The sequence below is a fragment of the Aedes albopictus genome, chromosome 1 (assembly GCF_035046485.1).
Source record: "Aedes albopictus strain Foshan chromosome 1, AalbF5, whole genome shotgun sequence".
Lineage (NCBI taxonomy): Eukaryota > Metazoa > Arthropoda > Insecta > Diptera > Culicidae > Aedes > Aedes albopictus.
The window spans coordinates 224,220,789-224,241,502 of record NC_085136.1 but is presented as its reverse complement, the minus strand read 5'-3'; the positions used below and the strand labels follow the sequence as shown (position 1 = coordinate 224,241,502).

The 20,714-nt window shown below is 40.2% G+C and overlaps 1 protein-coding gene and 1 long non-coding RNA gene across 3 annotated transcripts in view; both read left to right on the top strand.

The window, feature by feature from the left end:
* The window catches only part of LOC109413271 (acyl-CoA Delta-9 desaturase), an 83,407-nt gene extending 66,553 nt beyond the window's left edge, over positions 1-16,854 (top strand). For both annotated transcript variants that reach the window (XM_029867109.2, XM_062846313.1), the window contains exons 5-7: positions 15,247-15,432; positions 15,495-15,690; positions 15,783-16,854. In XM_029867109.2, coding sequence (XP_029722969.2) covers positions 15,247-15,432; positions 15,495-15,690; positions 15,783-16,247 — 847 coding nt within the window. In that variant the 3' untranslated portion in view covers positions 16,248-16,854. The remainder of the gene's footprint in view (positions 1-15,246; positions 15,433-15,494; positions 15,691-15,782) is intronic.
* Positions 5,081-9,395, top strand: LOC134285491 (uncharacterized). Its single transcript, XR_009996420.1, has 2 exons — positions 5,081-6,036; positions 6,093-9,395. It is a non-coding gene; the product is annotated as an uncharacterized LOC134285491 (long non-coding RNA).
* Positions 16,855-20,714: the final 3,860 nt, after the last annotated feature.

Here is a 20,714-nt window from a genome sequence, read left to right as displayed (position 1 = left end):
AACAACGGCCATCCGCCAGCATGATTGCGGAAAACAAAACGGTGGCCGAGTCCGGCATGCGGGAGAAGCAAACACCCAGCCACCCAGCAAGGCATTCCTCGACGAATTACCAAGGATGGAAATCTCGACCCAAATGTGTCGCGGTTGGAAGACATCGCGCGATCATAGCAACAACGATAGAATTTTGTCGTCAAGCATTCATATTAAACCATGCTCCGCGAATAATGAAACGCTCGGCATGCGCAGCCGCGATGCGATCGTTATCAAGAAGTCGAAATGACATATTTCGATTTTCGGTCACTCTTTGTGTATTCCTATTACTAGAGCTTCACGATCTGCATATGAATGTAATATGTATTCCTGATCGTGAATATGGGTTCCGAGTGCAAAAGTGGCCATAACACAGCGTAAAAAAATTAACTTTTGGTCTGTCTCAAGAGCAAACTTATATTATAAAATGCTTAAATCTATCACATTTGATTTGGTAAAACGAAATATTTTGCATGAGTCATTAATAAAGATGTTAATTGACCAATTCATCATTTGATTGATTGAAACATATATTTCCATGCTCAATGGCTTGCAGTCAAAAAAGCCCAAAATCGCATATTTTGCCCTATACATTGAGGGCTCAAAATTGTGACGTGCTGGAGCTAATCTGAGCCCAGATTCGGATTCGGCGGCCCAAAATCTGTCAGAGACACATAAGTTTGCTCTTGAGACAAAAAAATGTTGCGCTGTGTAATCGTGTTGAATAAATTTTATCGTGACTTGTAACATGATCCGATAATGATAGATCCCGCGATAAAGCGTGCATCAGATGCTTTGATTGCTCTGTGATACGTCCACACCCATGCTTTCCTTTAATGATTTCTCCATTTGTTCTAAAGACTTGAACTTTACCCATATTTGCCCACCGTCCTATTTATAGGACAGACTCCAGAATTAAGCAAAATTTTAGAATATTTCCTTCAGAGAAGATGGCATATGTGGGACCGCGCATAACTTACAAACAGTAGGTCCCATTTGGGTCGACTTGGTTTTGATGTGTTAGTTTTCACTCGAGCAAGGTTTATGAGCATAAAACGTGAAAAAATTGAGAGTTTTTGACTGAATTTTTGTACATTTCAAACGGAGACTTGCACTTGGCTAGGAACTTGAAACGTGGGTATCTATCGATCAGGTTGGATGAGTAGAAGTCAAAAATCGATACTTAACGTCATTTTAAAATCCAATATGGTGAACCATAATACATACAAGATAGTGGGCCATAATCCAAGATGGCGGCCACGGAATGGTGGTTTGAGCTATGAAACCATACAGTATGCGTATCTATCGATCGGGCTTGATGAGTGGAAGTCAAACATTGATATTTGACGCCATTTATAAATCTAAGATGGCGAACCATAATCCAAGATGGCGGAATATAATCCAAGAATGCCGACCATAATCCAAGATGGTGGCCCGGTAGAAGGTGGGGTGGAGGATAGGGTTGAGCGTAGGATGAGGTTTCTGATAGAGGGCCGAGAAGCAGGACAGATGAACGGTAAGACGGTAAGAATAGAAAGGATGAGATTTTCTAGAGGATTTCAGGAATTCTATCCGGGATTTTTTCAGGCATTCCTCCCGATAATCTTCCCAGAATTCCTTCATTCTTGATTCCTTCATTCTTGAGATCTCTTCAGGAATTTCTGCATGGAGTGCTGTAGAAAATCCTGAAAGGCTTCGTTTAGTTATTCTGTTCGGCATTCCTTCAGGGATTGAACTCGAAGATTGTTTCCAGCAGGAATTCCACTGTTATTCCTCCCTTATGAAAGAATATAGATTTCAGCCGAGATTTCTTTAGGCAACCTTAGATTTTCTAGGTATTCGTGCCGGAAGTTCTGATGCGAATCATTCAAAAATTCTCAACGAGTTTTTTTTTTCAGGGATTTCATCTATAAATCTATATCTCCTTCCGGGATTTCTTCTATAGTGCTTTCAGGGATTCCTGGTGAGCTTCCGTCTGAGATTCCTGCCATGATTCCTCTAAGGATTCCATTAGGTAATCTCTACAGGTTTCTTTCAGACAATCTAGTCGGCATTCCTTAGGGGATTGCCGCAGGAATTACTTCAAATATTCCTCCTGATATTCCTTCAAAGATGTTTGTTATATTCAGAGAATCCTAGTGTAATTCTTTCAGGTAGGTTCCGGAATTCCTGCCGGTATTCCTTAAAAGATTCTCATCGGATATTTTCAAGGGTTTCTCTCGAGAATTCTTCCGGGATTTCTTCAGTAATTCCTCTCCGGATTTCTTCTGTGATTCTTTCAGTCGAGCTTCCAGAATTCCTATAGAAAATCCTCCCGGGAATCCTTTAGGGATTTCTGCCGGGGTTGCTAAAGAAAACCTTGAATTGACAAATGTTCTAGTTGGCACGAAAGATATTTAGGTTATTTTGAAGGTATACAAATGGTACCTTTTAAAAATAGATCAATGACGTGTTCCTTCACACTTCTGCATTACAAGATTAACGTTAAATCCAACGGTTTCCACAAAAATAGGGGTGTACATTTCGCCCCGGGTGTTTATTATGCCTCGGATTACCCTAACTGCTAACTCTATCTATCCCAACACTGAAAGGAGCCTTGCAGTAATGACAAGCAGAAAAATGTTTTTAAATTTACCATGGCAAAACATGATCATCGACCCACCAACGCTTCTTGTGTGCGTTTTGTTTCTTCTCACATCAACCGGTTCGATAGCCGAGTGGTAGCGTGCGAGCCTGGTGATGTCAAGGTTCTTGGTTCGAATCCGGTTGCCAACAGAAACTTTTTTTAATTGAAAATCGAGTCCATGGTAAAATTGAAAACATAATTCTGTTGAATTGAAACGAAACTCAGTCTGCACAAATTTAGTGGCGTTGTGCATTTAAATTGACCCTCAGAATAGTAATTTTCACCGCAAGCCGCCGTTCAGTGAAGATCTATCCTCTTTTCAGCAACATTTAGTTTTGAGAAAGCGTTAAAAAAAAGTTTGAGTTATAACCGTTTAATTGAGCCAATAGACCACCTCACGGCGAAAATCTCTCTTTCGCTCTTTCAGAAAATTAGAAAACTACAGGACCAATATGTACCTGTCAAATTTGACAAGTGTTGGTACTGTTGTTTTAGAGTTTTCTGTAGAAGAGAAAGAGAACGATTTCATGATGACGTCACAATTTGAGCAACCAAATGCATTTTCAAAACTTTTTAGCGGGGACTTTCAGAAAATCATCTCCTAAAACATGTTTAACCGTTATGTGGCCGGCAAACTTTTTGCTTTTTTCTACACCGTGTATTTTAAATGGGTGCTGGGTACCCGGGTACCCTGCCGGCCACATAAGGGTTAATGACAAGATGGAAATGGAAAAGAACAAAAATACTATAAAATACAGCTTATCATTGATACTTGAAAGCTTCAAGAACGTAATCCCGACGAATATAAAAAAAATAGATTTTTTTTCTTCTTGGCGTAACGGGACAAAGCCTGCTTCTAAGCTCCACAGTTATTAACTGAGAGTTTCTTCTACCAACGATCATTTTGTAAGTGTATATCGTGTGGCAAACACGAATGTTCTCTATGCCCAAGGAAGTCAAGGAAGTTTCCTTTAAGAAAAGTTTCTGGACCGTCCGGGAATCGAACCCGTCACCCTCAGTAAGGTCATGCTGAATACCCACGCCTTTACCGCTGTGGCTATAGGGGCCCTCTAAAATAGATTCACAATAACTTAATGGTCCGGTTATAGATGAGCACAAACCTACCACCAAATAGCCATCAAATTATGCTAAAAAGTGTTGTCCAAACTGTATCTTCATTCATCACGCCTGGCTTCATCAGCGAACAAAAAGCCTGTTTTCCGAATTTCACTAATGCAACAGCGTGTAGCATAATGTTCACAAAAGCGGTTGAAATTTTGTCTTTCGTTTTAGGTAGATATAGGTTACGAAACCGCCACAGCCGGTCCGTCCGCACGGGGGCTTAATATATTTCAAATTTCAATCTTGTTTTTCTGCTGGTGACCAAGACCACCACTATCGCCGCGCCGCGCCGCCAGTCGATCGGGTTTGTTTCCCATCATGATGGATGCATCTATGTCAAGGTAACCCCAATATTCGGCGGATCTGGTCGCATTTCCAAGGTGACACCCATCCAATCTAATGCACATTAGGATCGGTTGAGGTGTGAGTGGAAAGGTTTTGCTGGCAGACACGATCGATTAGTAGGGGTTGAGCAGTTTTGCTCGGGTCACCATATGATTGGATTTCGTTGTTCTACTCGTTACACTTTCACTTCACTTTCGTAGAACCGGAACGGAACCGGATTGTGCGTTTGAGTTGAGGGTGGTCGCGCGCGGTAGCGTTGTGTTGCACCATAACGAACCCACATAATTGATCTTTTCATGTTGCTTTGACCCAATCTTTGACCCTAGGCGGTTGGATTGGCTTCACATGACGGATCATCTTGCGATTTGCTTTTGCTTGTGTCGCGTGTCGGAGAAAACGTGTTGTGAGCAATTTTTGTAATAATGTTTTAGGCAACTGGTCAGCATTTTTTTTTCTATTTTGCTCATAGACAATAACTGACGGACAAGAGACAAGAGATTTTCCTTATGTCGAGACTAACCTTTTAACCTTTGAGGGCTTATTCTTTTCAAGCGTTATTATGAAGTTTCCTTTACGTTTTTCTGAAAGCCTATCAAAACAGTTATTGAGTGTACAATACGTACGCATGTAATAATAACATTTTATATTGAATAAATTATTATTATTATTAGCTTTATTAAGGAGATTTTCAGCCCGAGGCTGGTACATCTCCAAATATTGAATTAAGCTATAGCTATGCGTATCCAGCAATTTACGAGCACTAATGGCCGCCACAACCATGCTCACTTTCTGGTAGGGATAAAACAATCTGACGTTTGGCTTGTGTCGTTTGGCAGCTGATCGATACGTTTTATGATCAATCTTATCAATCAGCTGCCAAACGACACAATCCAAGCGTCAAATCGGCTTATCCCTACCAGAAAGCGAGCATGATTGTGACGGCCATTAGCGCTCGTAAATTGCTGGATACACTATAATGTTTCAGATCAGTTGGAATGTTTGAAGTCATACAAACAACATATTTTTGAACATATTTTTGGAATACAGGAACTAGTTTTTTTTTGTTACTATGGGGTGGTCACTCAGAATGACAAAAAATCCCGAGCTTTTCCTGGTAACTTTTTGACCCGATTCTAAAATGTCATAGTTTACAGTGGAAGTTAAATGTAACCTTTTCAGGAAGTTTTAAGAGAACTAATATTTTCGAAAGCTTCACTTAAAATAGTACTAAGACGAACTTAAAAATAATGTTAGAACTAATGTACTGCTTATTATCCTACTAAGTTATGTGTTCGCATGTACCAATTATAACGAACGGTACTGTTGCGTACAGTTTCAGTACGCTTGCTGCTGAGTGGAACTGGTAACCCAGAAGCAATAGTCTATTTTATGAGGCTAGTCAAACGACAGAACTCCGCGCTCTGATGTTTACGTTTTCAATCATCATCTGGTTGATGATGGTTAATGACTGCGCGCAAGTCAAGCGTAGTTTTTGAAACTGGCTAAAACCATAATAAGATATTTTTATTTCATTTTTTTCCGCTAGTTAACGAATGAATCGTGACGAAAAAAATACCTGATTAATTATTGAGATTTATATTGCTTCTACGACAGCTTTTGAACCTATTTTGGCTCAAATTTCTCATATCTCCAATTTGTTGAACAAGTACCTTTTCAAAAATTACGCGATATTCTTGCAAAACAAACGTGCGTGGAATTCTGTCAGTTGACGCCGCTGCTGCGATCAGTTGTTCTGAAACGTCTCGTAAAATGGCTTATAGTGGAGTGCATGAGCGGCGGCGCGGAGGTCGACAGTGGTGATAATTTTACAACTCGGCAGTGTCTTTGGTTCGTCAACGCGAAAGGGCACGGCGGTTAGGAGATACGTCTGCCCCGAGAACGAATACCACATTGTAAGATTTGATAATTATGTAAAATTGTAATATTAATTAAATAAATATATTTGCAGTATTGAAGCTGCTTGGAGTAAGAAGCTGCTGTCGATGGGTGGTTTTAGTTCTGCGGCAAAGCGTCCCTAACTGGTACTGTAATTATGTTGTTTCCCAAAATACTTGTATGCAAGTCTTTGATGAAAGTTATGTGCAAAACGTCAAAACTGTATGTTGTGTTGGCATGTATTCATTAGTATCCGTACTTATTGTTGACGTTAGGACAAAACTGAAAATGTACGTATTAATTCTGTGATATTTTATGTAACTAATTATAAATAATAAATTACAGTTTTGAGTGTCTGGCCGAGTGCAACACTGGAAAAACGGTTTCAGTCCAGCGTCCGAAAAACATCCGCGGCGGGATGAAATCCCGTCGCAACATCATGTACTGATTGATCGGTTGATGAAGAATACTGACGAATGATGAAGAATACTGACGAATCTCAAAATTAAAGTTACGACATCTCAAGAAAAGATTCGTAAAATTCAGGGATGATCGACTTATGAGGGAGTGTTCAACCTAGAGGAAGCGAAGGATTTCCTCTTTATTGCCGTCGAGCAGATACAGAGTTTCCGTACCTCAAAAACTCTCACGGCAATAACCATCAAGGTCAGTGGCCTCCTCCAAAAGGGACTGGCTACCCGAAGAGCTTCACTGATTGTTCCCTGATGGGTTAATCCTCCTCCAAAAGGGACTGGTTACCCGAAGAGGATTAAGGTTGAACTTCTCTTCCAAAAGGGACTGGTTACCCGAAGAGAATTAGGTGGTTTCGGATATTTCAAAACAAAGTGTCTGACTTGACTCGTACTAGAATCTACCGCGAATCCTTTATTCATGGAACGGGGTCCCCTTATATACCCTCGTCCAGACCTGTCCAGACATTTTCGCACCCTCTTTCTAACATGTTTTTCCTGATCCTGTGGAAAACTATTCCATTTGTATATGTGCCGTACAGAAAGTATGCTCATCCTTTCCACATCATTAATTAGTCATGATCGATCGAGATTCTAACTTGCATACATATAATCTTGCTATAAACCTTCCAAGCAAATCTTGCTTACAATTAATTTAGCCGAGTTGAGAATCTTTTCAGCAATTAAGCCTCTGCAATAGATTAGAGTTTTCCTAGATTAACTCTTGGTGGTGAGCATGGATAGTTGCATACAATTGTAATCCTAGCGGTGCTTGTCTGGTTTAATAGGGTTTCATAATATTGCTTAATCATAATGCTTATGTATAAGTGGCAGAGCTTTATCTGAGTGTGCAATATCAAATTCGATCGCATAATTCATCTCACGCATGCGTATTACCGAAGATGCCTACATGAATCGATCCAACTTTGTACTTCCACACATCTAGAATTCTTGCATCATATGGATCATGAATGAACCTGAATATGAAAACGCGTAGTAAAGATCATGATTGATCCTGAATATGAAAACGTTTTCATTCAATACAACTTGATCATTCATTCCCTATAATATTCTGAATGTATGCGATCTGCGTATCATACGCTTAATAATTGACATTGACATTGATCTTGCGCTAGAGTCCCATTGCCAAGCATAACCGTAGTAACATCAGGGAAGTGGAAAGCAAATGATTTGTTTTTCAATATATGCGCTGGACTAATCGTTTACTAAGCGCGGTTTGCTCCGCGCTGGATCATGTGTTTATCCAAAACAGTCCCTCCCATGACGCTACGCAATCAAAGCATAATGGTGATAACGTTTGGTGAAACGTTGGCTCGTTTCCAATCGATTCAGATTGATTTTTGCACATTGGAATTTACACCGATCTACATGAATTTGTGACCAACGCGATTCATCAAGCGTTATTTTTACAATTATTATGTTCCTTATTATTATAAATCATTATAATAGGAATGTTTGTGTGGCACTTCTCTTGCCATTACTATAATCAAGTGAAGAGTGAGCGTCGAATATATTGTGCTTACAATAGATAAATGAGACTTTGACCAAACCATCGACGTTGTAACTACTGCCTGCCAACTACTAACCCGTACAAGCTAGCAGCAGCAAGAAACTCCTCGAACTGGGTCTCAGAGTCGGCTTACTACTGGGTGATCAAGGGGACGCGTGACAAAGTATGGAAACACCGAATTTTCATGTTCTTTAAACAATTTATTAGCCCTATTCTGTGGCGTGTGGGTGTAAGAAAACATTTCGTGTGGCGTGTATGAGAGGGGATCGATCACTGGGTACTCACTACTCTACTCCTTCGGCGTTGACCCCCACGGTTACGCACGATTGCGATAGCCCTACCGTGTGGCCGAATTCTCGCAGCGGGGCTGCTCGGTGATGGTGTCCGTGGATCCGGAAGCACATCGGATCTGTCCAGCGGCTTTGCTGGGGTGTTGTAGCTGAGCTTGAAGGCGTCTTCTCTCATAGGCTGTATCGGCACGGCCCAGGACGAGACCAGAGTGACCGTGCCGAGAGAGGTCCCTCCTAGATAATTAGGGCCGGCGGCCCGAGGGATTCGTCCGGAATCGGACGACGGGGTGTCCTTGGTATTTAGACTCGGAAGCCATTTTGACTTCCGAGCCGACCCGTGTGAGGACCGTATTTTAAAATACGGCAAGAGGTCCTGAAGAAAATATTATTATTCCGTCAGGGTGGTCGGGTATTTCTAGTGTAGACCAAATTACCTGAACGGGAGTAGGCCGTTGCTCCAACTCCCGCCATCGGAAAAGAAAGGGGGGGGGGGTATAGCAACACTACGCGGCACTACTTTTATCCGATCGTAAGGATCGGTGTTACTCACACGGACGCCTATATTGTTCTGCCTCAAAACTTATCAATTTGGAAGATGGCAGCGCCCATGGGACAGAATGCACAGCCATGACACACATAAACACGAAAATCACGATGGCCATGTTCTATCCCTTCAGTAATACCATGTTACAATATTGGTAGCGGAGTAACCCTCTCAGTCGTGTATTCCTACTGTGTTATTACTATACAAAAAAACATGAAATTTCCGCCAACATTCGGCTCATACAGAAATAAAAACCTAAAGATGTAACCGACAGGTTACAACGTGGCGACACGATTAGTTGAATTTATGCAATTATTTGTGAAAATAAAAATAAAAAAGGACAATGGTAGAGGGTCAGAATTCCTTGAGGAATTGATAAAGAAAAGTTATAGGTGGATTTCATAGTAAAATTCCAACAGCCTTTTCCCAAAAATTCTTGCAAATTTATTTCCGAAACTAATAGGCAAAAACGGGATGCCGACAAAAAGCATTCTAGATGACCTTCTGGCTGAATATCTGGAGAGATTACTCATGGAAGCAATTATGAAATAATATATAAGAAATTCCCTGATAACTTCTGGCGATATCCGAGTTGAATTTGTTGATGGCCATTCTTATATTATTTCAACGGAATTGTTTGACGAATCAGTGGCGGACTTTATTGTAGAGTAAACGATTGAAATTTTGATAGAAGCAGATCAATAATTCAGAAATCCATCCATAAATCATTCCAATATTTGAAGACCCACTGCAATTCCTCCAAGAATTTCAATTGGTAGATTGAATAGAAACTTTTTTCAGTCAGAATATCTGTAATTATTGGCTATTTCCCGTCTGATTCTTCTTCTTCTTCTTCTTTATGGCTCTACGTCCCAACTGGGACTTGGCCTGCCTCTCTCCAACTTAGTGTTCTTTTGAGCACTTCCACAGTTATTAATTGGAGGGCTTTCTTTGCCAGCCATTGCATGAATTTTGTATATTGTGAGGTAAGCACAATGATACACTATGCCCAGGGAGTCGAGAAAATTTTCCCGACCGGAACGGGAATCGAACCCGCCGTCTCCGGATTGGCGATCCATAGCCTTAACCACTAGGCTAACTGGAGACCCTGATCTGATATGACGGGAATTAGCACATATGACGAAGTGGAGTTCTACACTACATAATTCCTGAAGTTCATAGGCACAATATATGTTTAAAACATGGGCAAACTCAGTGCAAAAATTGCGAAAAATTCACGTAGTACTGCTGGGGTTCGAACTCACGTCTTTCCAAGTTCACTAAACAGGGCGCGTTAACTAACTTTACCACAGAGCAGGTAACGATTCTGTAAAGTAGAAATCCAACCTGAATCCAACATCCACCTAACATCACGTTCTTCCTCGCAATTCACTATATCCTTCGGTTCTTAAGTGGCCATTTTCCAACACTGTCTGAGCGTGCCTACGAAAAACAGCTCTAGAGTGAGGGCATGCTATTTTTAGTGTGGAGACAGTTGCATATATGCAAGTGCTGTGATAGGTTAGGGGCCGTTCATAAACCACGTAGACTTTTTGGGGGGAGGGGGGAGTCTGGCCAAAGTCTACGCTCCATACAAATTTCAAAAATTGTGTATGGACAAAAGTCTACGAGGGGGGAGGGGGGGGGGGGTCTGAGATTCCCAAATTTTGGTCTACGTGGTTTAACGCTTAACCGTTATGTGTCCGACAAACTTTTTGCTTTTTTCTACACCATGCTTTTTAAATGGGCGCTGGGTACCCGGGTACCCTGTCGGCCACATAAGGGTTAAGCCAGGGTGAAGAAATCACCCCTTAATGAGCTACATTTTCACTCTGAAGCCGCACAAGTGCCCAAAACAAATATTACACGCAGACGAGTGCACTTCGGCAGTACAAAGATGGTTGCCGAAGTGATTTCCCATTTGATTTTGCTGGAAGTTCGGCACTGGTGTCGAGAATTGGCGCTGCACTAGGTACAGCAAACTCGTTCAAAATCAACTTTCCAGCAGAAAATCCTCACAACAATCGCTGTTAAGGGGTTGTTCATAAACCACGTGGTCATTTTTTTTGGGACTTATCAAACCCCCCCGCGTGGTCATTTGTCCATACAAAATTTTTTATTCGTCCATACAAAATGCTCATAGGCCGAACCCCCCCCTCATGACCACGTGGTTTATGGACAGCCCCAAACAACAAGTTCACGCATTATTGTATCTGATTAAGATGGAAGAAGTGAAACGGTCATTTCGTTGTGAATTTAGGTGCACAATTTTGTTTACCTGTTGTGCCGGGAATGAGGTCAAAAAAGGGTAGAATATGATGCAAAATATTTTTTTCTGGATATCCTAGGTCATCCAAACTGTTTTAGAGTTTAGATCCTAAAGTTAACGCGAGCTACGATTTGTAATCTTAAGTCTACGGGTGTAACGGTAACTTGTTTCTTTATACAAAGCTACGATTTATAATACCTCATGCCCAGTATGACTTCTGAAAGCTCAACAGACAGTATCAAAACAATCGGAATATCCTAGGTCATCCAAACTGTTCTTGAGCTTAGATCCTAAAGTTAACGCGTGTAACGGTTCATTATGCAAAGCTACGATTTGTAATCTATCATGCCCAGAAAGTCTTCTGAAAGTTCAACAGACAGTATCAGATTAGCCGGGATATTCTAGGTGATCCAAGCTGTTCTTGAGTTCAGATCCTGAAGTCTACGTGTGTCGGATCGGAACTGTTCTTTAGTTTAGATCAGCAAGCACTTGAAATTAGAAATCTCTGGTATTTTTTTAGAAATACTTTTATTCTTTTATGTAATGACAAATCTGCATCAAAATAACTTCGAAAAGTTCGGGTTTAACGAATTCCTCAGCTTATCTTTACCTGCCCGAAAATTCGCGTAGTCCACTCTGACTGAACGCCGACCATTTGAGATTTCAAGGGCTTTAAGTATCCCAGCAGATTATGCAATGCTATTATCTATGGCGAAACGGCATAGCCTTTCGTGACAAACCAGCACAAATGCGCTGTTGAGCGGTAACAGTTTTTTCATCTATTTAGACTTTGTTTTACTTGATGTAAACTGTTTCATTTATTCAACCATTACTTATACTTGTATGTGTGTAAACAAACTATTGTTTACGTTGCCTGAGAGATTTACCACAACAAGTTGAACGAAAAGTGGACGAAACCGTAAAACATGAAAAAAGTTTTATCTGTCGCATATTTTTTATTTCCGATTTATCTAGGTAGTCAAAGCTAGAAATCGAAAGATAAAGAGTAGTTCTTTCAAATGAGGAAAAACAATTGTTGTTTTGTTGATAAATCTAAAAGTTCTGGAGAGCCAAAGTTGAGAAATTCGTATGGAGATTCCACTTTTTTGCGCTCCGTTCCGAAAGGTTTACAGTTATTCTTGTAGATTTGAAAGACTTCATTATACGACGGTTTGGACACCCTGAACGTCCCAAAGTTTTATAATAATATCAAGTAGACTTCAGATTGCTCAGTAAGCACGGTTGATTATGCATCGTTACTCAGTATAACAAATATGGCTAGTAGCCATTGGCTACTGTTATGAGTGTAGACCTGAAGTTCTGAACTACAAGGTAGTTTGGCTGACCTGGAAAATCTATAGTGTCTATTTCAAGAGCTTCACGTGTACCAGTAGATTATATAATGCTATTATTGCTGTGTGCGTTCAAGATGCAAACGGTGCCCAAATGCGCTTCAAACGCGGTAACACATGTTACCAAAGGCAACGTAGCAACCATAGCCAATATCACCGCCAACCTAGGATTCGAAAGCTCCCACTGACATCGGGTTACTTGTTAGAAAATCTTACCGCATTTGGTGCTCCCGCATTTGATATTTGCATTTTTAATGCACACAGCAATATTTATGGCGAAAACACATAAAATTGTTCTTGTAGATTTGAAGGGCTTTACTACAGGACAAAAATAGCTAATAATTTAACCATCTAAAATATAAGAAAATTTTAGTGGTAATTCTATCTATATATCTATCTATATATATATATATATATATATATATATATATATATATATATATATATATATATATATATATAAATGCATCTTAGTTTTGTTCTGTTAGTTTTCACCCAAGGAAGGTTTATGAAGCGAAAAACATGGGAAAATTGTGAGTTTTTGAAAATCGATGTTTCATTCATTTTGAACGGGGACTTGGACTTGGCTAGGAACTTAAAACGTCAAAAACGCAGTAGGCAAGACAAAGTTTGCCGGCGTCAGCTAGTATATCTTCTATTTATATAAAAATGCAGTGGCATACGTGGGACCGCGCATAACTTGCGAAGGGAGGGTCCGATTTGGGTCGTCTTAGTTTTGTTCTGTTAGTTTTCACCCAAGGAAGGTTCATGAGGCATAAAACATGGACAAATTGAGAGTTTTTCGCAAAAACTCTTCGGAGCTTTTGTAAAATTTCATTTGAAATTTATCAAAAATTTCTGCTATATATTTTTTTTAATTTCTCAGAGGCTCTGTCATGAATTCCGACTAATCTTTGGAATTGAATACAATGAGCGCCCTCGAATCAAGCGTTATTTACATGATAAAATTTATTGACGTAAAAATTTCTAACCTGGATCCTTCTTATGCCCACATTATTTTTTTTTTCTTTAGAATCTAAATTCCTCCAAAAGGTTCTTCTGGAATTCTTCTTCAATTTCTTTCCAGAAAAAGATCCCACAAGGAGTTTTTACTGAAATTTCTTCTGAAGCTTCTTATGGGATTCTTCCTGGAGCTCCGTCTGTTTTGTTTTCAGTGAATTACTGTTGGGATTCTTCCAAAAATGTCTTTCGCAATTCCTGCTTCTTCTAGGATTGTTCAAAGATTTTCACTGAGATTGTCCCAGAAGTTGTTTATCGTTTTATCAGGGATTTCTCCTACAGATCCCTATTGAGTTCTATTAGTTTATTCATTTGGTCTTCTTCTACTTATTCCTGGCGCAACGTTTCCATTTGGACAATGCCTGCTTTTCAGCTTAGTGTTCTATGAGCAATTCCACAGTTATTAAACTGAGTGCTTCATATGGCAACGACTATTTCGGCACCAACATTTCAAAAGGGCGTAACTGCATTTTGAAACAAACCACTCTTTTACATCTGTGGGTCATATTTCAAGTTTCCCACGAAATTCACAAACATTACTAGACAGAGAAATTGCTCTTCTCTCCTATACTGGCGGTGATTTGCATGGCGGCATTGAAATACGATCCACAGATGTGAAAGAGGGGTTTGTTTCAAAATGCAGTTACGCCCTTTTGAAATGTTGGTGACGATTTTGCATGTGTATATCATGGGGCAGCCACAAAGATACTCTATGCCCAGGGGAATTAACCCTCGAGCAGTCACGTCTTTGACTACCTGCAGCGACGCCGCGCTCACGCTGTGTACCACATGCGTGCATTTTTCATGGTGCGTGTACTCAGTACACGACGCGACCGCTCCCGGGTTAAGGAAATTTCCTTTCCAATAAGTTCCTGGACCGACCAGATGTCGAACACGTCACCATACGCTTGCAGGCACGCTTCGATTGTTTTACGAAAAGCGCAGTGACGACAGACTGGGGGTCGCGACTGCCAAGGTTGGGAACCGTGGTTATAGACCATTCAAGGCCAAATTCTCACCAGAAATTTCTCTAGGGTTTATACAGAGAACACCTCCAGGGATTTATTCAGAAATTCGTCTAGGCAAGTATTTTTCCAGGAATTCCTCTACGAATACCTCGAGAAATTTCTCTAGGGATTTCTCCAAAGTTTCATCCTGGGTTATGGGATGTTTTGCTGGGATCCTTCTAGAATTTTTTGCTGGAGTTCTTCTGAGAATTCTTCCGGCGATTTTTTTCAGACATGACTCCGGGAAAACTTCAGGAATTAGTCCATGGTGAGATTTCTCCAGGGATTCCTTCTGGTATTCCTTCGGAACTGCTCTTCAATTTTTTCAGAAATTCCAGCTAGGATTCCTTCTGGGATTTTTGAAGCAATATCTGCTGATATTTCTTCTGGAATTCCAGGTACTATTGCTGTTGCTACTTAATTAATTCTTGCTGGTATTCGTCAAGTAACTTCTGTTGGGATTCCTCCCCGAATTGATATTCCCCCATATTTTTCCACGAATTCCAGCAGAGATTTCTCCTTGAATTCTTAAAGAGACTTCTCAAAGGATTCCTCTAGTAATCACAAGCTGATGCCTATGCATAAAGTCCATAAGTTTGAGCTGAGTTTTTGTTTGTTCAACGCTTTTGTTGCTGTTGCCCCAGGCCCCATAATCTTTAATCTAGACCTGGTCATTCAACAAATAATAAATGCATCATTCAAATAAACAAATAAGTACATCGTTTCTCTCTTTTTTTATTCCAGGCATTACAAAGTGCTATACACCTTTTTCACCATCCTTGGACCCACCGCTGTTCCGATCCTGCTATGGGGAGAAAACCCTTTGTACGCTCTGTTCGTAGCCTATTTCTTCCGCACTGTCCTGAGTTTGAATGGCACCTGGTCTGTCAACAGCGCCGCTCACATGTTCGGAACCCGAGCTTACGATAAGTATGTTCGCTGTGGAAAATGAAAGCAAATTCATATTTAATTCGTTCCTTATTTTTTCCTAGAACTATCTGGCCAGTTGAGAACATGTTCGTGTCGTTTGTGGCGATGGGAGAAGGTTGGCACAACTACCATCACGCCTTTCCCTGGGACTACCGAGCCTCGGAGTACGGAACGCCACTGAATTTGACCGGAACTTTGATCGACATTCTCGCCAAATGGGGAGCCATTTGGGACCGGAAAACTGCCACCGCCAACATGGTGAGATAATTTCAATTGAATTTCGAAAGCAAAATCAAAAACCTAAAGATATTGCAAGATCCATTGAATTTTTACAACTTCTCCGCTTTTAGGTCAAAAATCGTGTTCTTCGAACTGGCGATAAGTCACATCACACCTACGGCACGGAAGAGGGACGTAATGCATTCACCACCCTGTTTGGAATCTGGCGTCACCCAACGAATCCGACCTTCAACTCGATCTACACACCGAAGCCGAAGATCATCCAGAGCGATGGATACGCCCTGATCGAGGATGAGTTGAAGAAATCGGAAATGGATGACGAGATCCTGCAGCGGGAAGCAGAAGAACTACTTCGCTGCCAAAAGGAAGAGGAAGACCAGAAGACTGAAGCCAACAAAATCTACAACAAGCTATCCCAGTACATCAAGGATCAACAACGGCAGCAGGAACCGCCAATCCTGGAGGAGGATGACCTCCTACAGAGCAATAACAACTTGGACAAGGCCGGCAAGAGTAGGCTCAATGTGAACGGAAACGCGAATGTGATACAAAGAAAAACCGCTTCCACGCACTAGCGGAGGACAGCAGTGTGGGGACTGAGTGTAGCGTGTATAATTGGGATTGGGATCTGAAGTTCAGATCAGTAGAGTAGATCAACATCATCACCGTAGAACTATCATTTTCTATAGAAACCCTGCCCATCAAAACACTAACAGATCTACATTAGCCACTAATGTTATTTCTTGTAGGTTGTAATATTAATCCGAGTACTAACCAGATTTCCAACTATCGGGACGAGTAAGTAGCTCTAGATAAGGATACTACTGTTGTTTCCCAGAATAGCCGACCGAACCAGCGTGGACCAAGTGTAGAATTGGTACGAACGAGTTCAATTTGCTCATCGAGTTTAAGTAGCGGAGAAATCATTTCAAACGACGATGTGATTCTTTCTTTTTAATTTTAGTCTAAGCTTTACCTGAACACAAAACTGTATTGGTTTTATTTTATAGCATTAGACATTGTAGCTTAGACACAATTAATACGTGTTAATGAAAGTGAATATTTTTGTTTTGCTCAACAGCATGGAAGAAGCATGTGAATCCATCCAGTCAATTTACTGGTTAGAAACTAATGTTAAAAGTAATAGAGAAACCAAATAAATTTGTTTTCTTGTAAATAAAACCGCTCTCGTTTTATTAACTTGTGAGAAAAAAGCTAGTCATTTTAAGGTTACCCTTTTACTTTAGAAAACCTACGCCAATAATATGTAAGGCCGTTATGTTATTCTGGCGGATCTTGAATGCTGCTGCTGCTAGGGTCCGTTCCTGTTCCCTGCAAGTATCCAAGAGGTTGAGTCCATTGGGGATTTGTTTTATTATCGTACAAATTGGTACGAAGGTTCTCAGAATTTATTAAAATTTCTTTCATAGGTAGGGTTTATATATAACAAAAACAAAATTGATAAAATGCGGTCGCCTAATTTTCCGGAAAACTCCAGTGGAAAACAAACATTTTCCACGGACACCACCTACTTTGAAAAATCATAACTCAAGAACCAAGCATCGTAGACATATTGTTGTGAAATCATAAGCAAATTTTCTCAGCCATTAAAAAAAAAATTTGTTTTCCACAAAATTTTCCACTGTTATACATATTCTGTAAAATTTTCAAGATGTGGTTTTTCTCCGTTCCTGAGTTATGACTAATTTTTGTGGAAATTGTCCAGATGTTGGTTGATTTTCGACCGTCTCTATTATTAGTTTGCGCAAAAATTGGTCAAGGAACGAAGAAAAAACAAAAAAAAAGTTTTCCGACTTTTCCAACCGATTTTCCTCAACAGTGGAAAATTTTGTGGAAAACAATTTTCATTTTATATTTTTTTTTTGAATTCCTGCAAAAATTTGCTTACGAATTCCCAAAAAAAAACATTGTGTCAACGATGCTTTGATCTTGAGTCATGATTTTTTTTAAACAAATGGCTCATATAGCACATCTGGACAATTTTCACAAAATTGGTCGTACCTCAGGAACGGAGAAAAACCACATCGTGAAAATTTTACAGAATATAGCTTATGATTTCAAAAAAAAAACGTGTCGACGATGTTTCGTTCTGGAGTTATGATTTTTCAAAGTAGGTGGTGTCTGTGGGCCCATATAGCCGAGGCGGTAAACGCACGGGTATTCAGCATGACCATGCTGAGGGTGATGGGTTCGATTCCCGGTCGGTCCAGGATCTTTTCGAAAAGGAAATTTCCTTGACTTCCTTGGGCATAGAGTATCTTCGTGCCTGCCACACGATATACACATGCAAAATGGTCATTGGCAGAGGAAGCTCTCAGTTAATAACTGTGGAAGTGCTCATAGAACACTAAGCTGAGAAGCAGGCTTTGTCCCAGTGAGGACTTTACGCCAAGAAGAGGAGGACGAGGTGTCTGTGGAAAATGTTGAATGTTAAATTCTGAGAACCATCGTGCCAATTTGTACGATAATAAAAAAAAAAAACAATTCTTAAACAAGCAAAGCACAGACAAACAGGCGTATCACTTGGAACAAATTGCGATAAAAATCATCGTCACGAAAACATAATCGCCCAATGCTAACCAGGCTGTGTTACGCAAATAACTCAGTAGGTGGCAGTAGTGAACAAACGTCAAGCAGGAGCAAAAACGACGCGAGCGCCGTGGCCGAGCGATTTTCGAACTACAAAAGATTTAAACTAACCGTTAAAAAGGGTAACGATGAGAAGTGTGTAGAGTGGGACGTCTGCTTGTCTGTGATCAAAGTTTATTCGTCGTTTCGTTTGACTGCTGTTGACAGGTTTTTGAAAGTGCCATTCGCCATCTGCTTGTATGTTTAGCGTTGTTCCGTTTATATTTTTGTTATAGAGGTTTTAAACCATAAGGGTTCATTCGCCTCTTAGTAAATAAATATTGCAGCTATTACAATAGTTCAAATAAACTATTTTTCCTCAAGAACTTTAACAGTTTAGTTTCCTCAGATTTTGAATTGCTAAGTGCGATTTGAATGTTACTGTTGATGCCGTTTTTGTTACGAAGGTCATCGTATTTCTTACAACTAGTGCCCAAGTAACACCTTAAGTTTTGTTCGGTTCTACAAGAGATCTTCAGGACCAATTTTATAAAACTTGCAATAAAACTGAATCATACATCAGAACCTCTTGATAACCTCTTTAAGAGTATCTTCCGGCTAAGTGGACCACTCTCGGAGAGGTTTTGCAAACCGCATTAAGAGTAGCAATAAACCCGTTTTAAAACCTAGTTGAAATATTTCCCATTCTCGATTGTTGTTGTTTTTTTTTTTAACAAAAACTATGACAGCTCAAGATACAGAGAAGCTTCTTCGATGGCACGTGCAGTTCGTAAAGAGGATACATCATTCGTAAGTAGAAAGCGATTATTTCAAAGTAGTATTTAAGTAGTTATTGTGCTGGTAGGCCTATGCGCATTCGAATTTACCGTGAATATTGGGGTTGCAGAATCATAAAATTAATGCGCTCCGAAAATAGTGAATATTATCATCTTGGAATGAAATGAATCAATTTGTGAATTTAGTAAAACTATCCCGAATCACAAGAAAACTCAGCAGAGAGAGTTTATTTATGTGAGCATGTTATGAAAATGGTTGCAAACTACCAATTCATTGCTAATTTAAGCAAAATAAACTATTTTTCATTCACGTAAGCTAATTCTTCAATATGGCGACGACCATAATCAGCGAAAATAAAACGAAAGCAAGTTTACTTTTATGATGACCGCAATAAACCTAGCAGTGTCGTAGTTTCTGCTTTTCCACCAACAGATGTCGTTACTAATCGAACGGATCGCCATCTGTTGAGAGTTTTAACAGTTTTATTGCGGTAATAATGATTGCCAGAAGGTTTACATATCGGAAAGTTTTGTTTAATCTGTCTTTATGGATATCTTCAAGTATACTATAAAACATTTTATTAATGGTTTTCATAAAAGCAGTAATAAAACTGTGAGTTTTAATTATTGCTGTAATAAAACATTAATAAAAATCAAACAAAACCAATCAGCGATGGAATTGTTACTTGGGTGATTAAGTGTTCAACAGATAGTTCGACTTGACAAACTTCACACGATTTGGATTGATGTCGATCAAATAGGTACTTCTTGGTGAGTTTGGTATGTCCGATCCTGCAACGTGTTAGCACTTTCTGCTCTTGACGGTCTCGACGATCTTTCCACTGGCCAATCGCAGGCTTGATTTTCTGAAGAAATGTCGCTCGATGGCCGTTCCAAATTTGTTGGAATTTCTCGTACACTCGTTGGGAGATCCACTTGATGACGTCGTCGGCCGGTACATATTCGTGTAGTAATGGGGCAGTTCGGCCCCTTTCAGAGGCTTGATCTACTGCTTCGTTCCCGAGTATCCCTGATGTCCTGGAACCCAGCAGATGGTAATGTTCTTGTGGCTTGCAGATACTAGAACAGATTGTATGAACGGGTGCTTTGTATCTCTTTTTTCCATAGCGCTGAAGATCACGGTGGGATTATCGTCAGCGCTTTCGACTGCTTTAGCAAGTGCTGTTGCGTCTGCGGAATAAACGCTGCATTGAGCTGGTATACTCCCTTTTATTACAAAATCTTGACAGACCCACCGTGTTGCCGGATTTCGAACCGTCAGTGAATATTTGACTGTATTCCTTATACTTTTGACATTGGAGGTCCTTTGTAATGGCTCTAGCAATATTCTTGTTATGACCTTTTTTAAAGACCGATTTGATAGACCAATCGATTTTGACTGGATGTAAATCCCATGGAGCTTTACCTGCCTATAGGAGTTTGGCGATAGCTGGAATTTGAAGACCGGTTTCATCGTTGAATAGTTCTGTTACTTTATTGCGGAGGTGTTGATGGTCACGATTGGGTTTCTCAGCAAGTCTGACATAACTTCGGGTGAAAGATTGAACCAATCTTAGGTCCAGTGGTAGCTGTCCGGCCTCGACCGCTAAGCTGATTGTAGGTGATGATATTAGGGCTCCAGATGATATTCTCAAT